The sequence below is a fragment of the Lampetra planeri genome, unplaced genomic scaffold, assembly GCF_965212315.1.
Source record: "Lampetra planeri unplaced genomic scaffold, kcLamPlan1.2.h2 scaffold_1776, whole genome shotgun sequence".
NCBI lineage: Eukaryota > Metazoa > Chordata > Hyperoartia > Petromyzontiformes > Petromyzontidae > Lampetra > Lampetra planeri.
In genome coordinates, this window is record NW_027614514.1 from 1,181 (window position 1) to 4,781 (window position 3,601).

Sequence of the window (3,601 nt, forward strand, 5' to 3'; positions counted from 1 at the left end):
AACCAAAACTAAATAAAGGACATTCTGTGAAGTATCCTGCTGGCTATAGTACATACGTGGAAAAGGAGGAGTGAGGTGAGTGATTGTAACTTGACTCAATGTCACTAGAGCCGATACAATGCCCCTTTCACAAAACCCACAACAAAAGACACTCAAAAATTCCACCTAAAGCTCTTTCTTGTTTTATTAAGTATTGCCAAAAGGTTTCACAAAGGAAGATATGTAAACAATAATCATCACAATTCTGACACATAAAGCACATTTAAATAGCAAAACCTTTAACACGTTCACATTCATTTTACACTTTCAATAAAATACCTTTGACTTCTAAAAAGAGAAGAAACTGTAACATTTCGGTCAGATGTGTAGAGCCTCAAAACCACAGACAGATTTGTGTAAATCATAAATCTTCCACTTGACTTTGTTTAAAACATCAGGCTTATAAAGTGGAAGATAGACACCTAAGGCCTCTCAGCTTCGTTGAGACATGTTTGAGTATGTAAAGCTCCTGGCTGCACTAGTTCAGAGCGACTGTATACTTTAATTACTGTAAAGCAGTGTTTCATTGCTAATTGTGCACTACACTGGGCACTTGGTGTTGCAAGCATCACCTGACTTGAAAAGTCCATAGACACTGACCAGCGGGAACATGGATACAGCACCAACCATAGAACCCAACTGCACTACTGCCCCGCACCACACGAGGGCGCTGTGTCCTTCATCACGTAGAATCACCCCAATAATGACCTTCACATAAGACAATGACAGAACAAACAGGATCCAGACCAGCACCTGTCATGGGCAAAACAAGCAGAGCAGCTGTTATCATTGTTTTTTTCAGTTGGTTACAACATATTTTGTATTGAACATTACATTTTACAGGTATTTTACTACATTAACACAGAAAAGACAAATGTGTATGTCTACTATAGACATATGGACATGTCTGTTACAAACAAATGTTCCTAACAGACATTTGATCACAGCGTTTGTCCAATGACTGAATGTAAATTCACCCAGGGGGGAATTTTTCCTAGATGCAAATAGCTAAACACAATTTATGGTTACAGTGTTGTGCCATCTTTTCCAGGTTAATTCTGTTTTCCTGAGAAGAGTCTTTCCAGGGTGTGACCTTTCACTGCAATCTAGAAAAACTTGAATCTGCACGCCTGTGATGATGAAATATTTCTGTGCAAGTGCTCTCTGAAATGCAAACCCTCAGTAGATGTGCATTTGATATGTTTAACATATGACACCCTGAATGATGAATGTCTTATTAAAGACCACAATATTCAAAATTAATCCATATTTTAACTCAAATGTTTTCCATTTCGCCATGTTTCAACAGTCTTCATGAGGAGGAGTCTTACTATAACTGCCGTTCCAGAGGCACTGGTGACCAGCAAAGGACAGGGACTCAAGGCCGCCATGGCCATGATGTACGCTCCAAATCCACTGCCAAACATGGTCAAGAAACACATGAAGACGAGAGACCTGCAAACAAACATCCACGCAAAAGGGATGGCCCCTGTTCAAACTCTTTAAACTTTTTAAACATAGCGTGTGGTTTTCTGGGAATTCACCTTATCGGCATAAACATAGCGATGAAGCAGGCCACTGGATTTGCCACCGCGGCCATGGTGGCAGCGAGGATGGTAGGCCTGGTTCCCGTAAGGCAGACAGGAATAGGACTGCACCGACGGCAGCACGGCGTTGGTCAGAGCGTTTACCCAGGCCAGCACAACAAAGATGAAGACCACCTCCAGGTTGCTGTACGTTCCCATGCCAAAAGAGCCGCGAGGTTCCCTCCGAGCAACTTTAAATGGACTGATCATCGGCTTCTGCTCTGGTGTTTGAGCGTGCAGAGAGAAACCTTGCTCTCTCTTCCCTGTTGCTGGATCATCACTGAAGTACAGGCTGTTCTTCTCTCGAGCCACAGCTGGGTGATGATTGAGTAGCGTAAAAGCAACCAAGCACACAACCATCATAGCGCTAAGGAACAGAAAGAAGCCTTGAGCTGAGAATTTAGCCGGTTGGTAGACGGCTTGCAGCTCCCCACTGCCGACCACGGACGAATTCTCAATTGTTCTGTTCAAGGAATCAGTCAAAGTGGCGTTCTGGCAGTGAACGACGCCCACACCTTGAATAAGAGCCACCAGTGCAGGCACCAGCCCGCTGAGGCCCTCACCTACAAAGTATGTGGTGAGATATTGGGGACGCAGCCGCATCATGAAAGGCAGGAACGTGACAGAGGAGGTGCAGTCCACCACTGAAAGCAGAAAGCATAACACCAGCAGGGGTAAACTATGCAAAGAGCCTCCTACTGTCACTGTGTGCCTCCAGAAGAACGCCAGCAGGAGCGTTGCGATGACCCCCAACACTACGATACAGTAGATGACCGGCCGCTCGTCCAGCACCCCGGGACGAAAGCGGTGCATCAGGGTGATGAAGAGGGGACCTATGTTGGCCATCTGGATGAGGACCGTGAGGTAGGACGGCAGGTACCAGCCCTCTGGGATGTCTGGTACCACAAGGGGGAGCTCCACCCACATCCCGTTGATGGCCACCCAGGAGCCCATACCGAACAGACACGCCAACACGTGAGTCAGCAGTGACATGATGGAGGTATGAATGAGGTACACCAGGAAATAAAGACGTGTTCAAGCTGAAAAGCAAACAACACCGTGATTACTAGAATGGCACACCTCCTTATATTAATCTAAAGGCATGACAATGTCACAGAAATCCATTTTAAATTCCTGAGACTGGAGACCAAATAAAGTGTAATTTGTCTCTGATGACTGTTATTCAGAATGAACCATTATTTAGTTTACAAACATTCGCTCTTTCATGCTTTATAGTCACCTTTTTGGTTTTCTTTCTTAGAAATTGCAAGAAAAAAACAATGTTAAACGTGTATTGAATTCATAATAATGACAAAGTAATTGAGTTTCCCTATAAAATATGTGCACTACAAATATTAAGACTTCCTGACTTTTGCAAATGTGGCAAAAAAAAAACAAAAAACATCAATCATCATCATCAACATCAAATAATTTGGTGGGACATTCGTGGACTGTGGCAAAACACCACAGTATTAAACAGCACAACTGGATGTGGTCAGCATGACCTTCACAGTCTGTCTCTGTCCTCTGTCTTTTATTCCATCCTTCTGTGGCCAGCTGACGGAAGCCTGACCTTTCACACACTAACACACTGCTCCTGTGAAAAGCAGGCATGCGCTTGTGACATAAACAAAACCCAACTCCCCACATTTACCCGCTGTGATGAATTGCTGATGTCATGTATATGAGGTAAACATGCAACTTCCTCCTCACCTGGTCCTAAGATTCAAAATAGTATATAATCTTCCTTCCCTTTTGTCCATTCCATGGTTGGAACACACTCCAGCCTTTACTTCCTGCATACACACCTTCACCTAATGTTTGAAATCCATCATCTTACCGTGTTCAAAGCACATGAAGAGCCTGCTCTCCTCTTTCCCTAAATAGTTCACACCATTGTGAACACTTCTCTCAGTTACATCAGTGTGTGTATGCATTCCCTCCCCCCTTTTCTCCTCCACACACACACACTACCA

The 3,601-nt window shown here is 44.0% G+C and overlaps 1 protein-coding gene across 1 annotated transcript; it reads right to left on the bottom strand.

Annotated features, from left to right (window-relative positions):
• Positions 1-579: 579 nt before the first annotated feature.
• LOC144739897 (riboflavin transporter 2-like) lies at positions 580-2,630 on the bottom strand. Its single transcript, XM_078622781.1, is given in 4 exon segments — positions 580-792; positions 1,371-1,494; positions 1,584-1,651; positions 1,653-2,630. Coding segments are annotated over 4 exon segments (1,371 nt in total). The 5' UTR covers positions 2,619-2,630.
• Between the last annotated feature and the right edge of the window lie 971 nt (positions 2,631-3,601).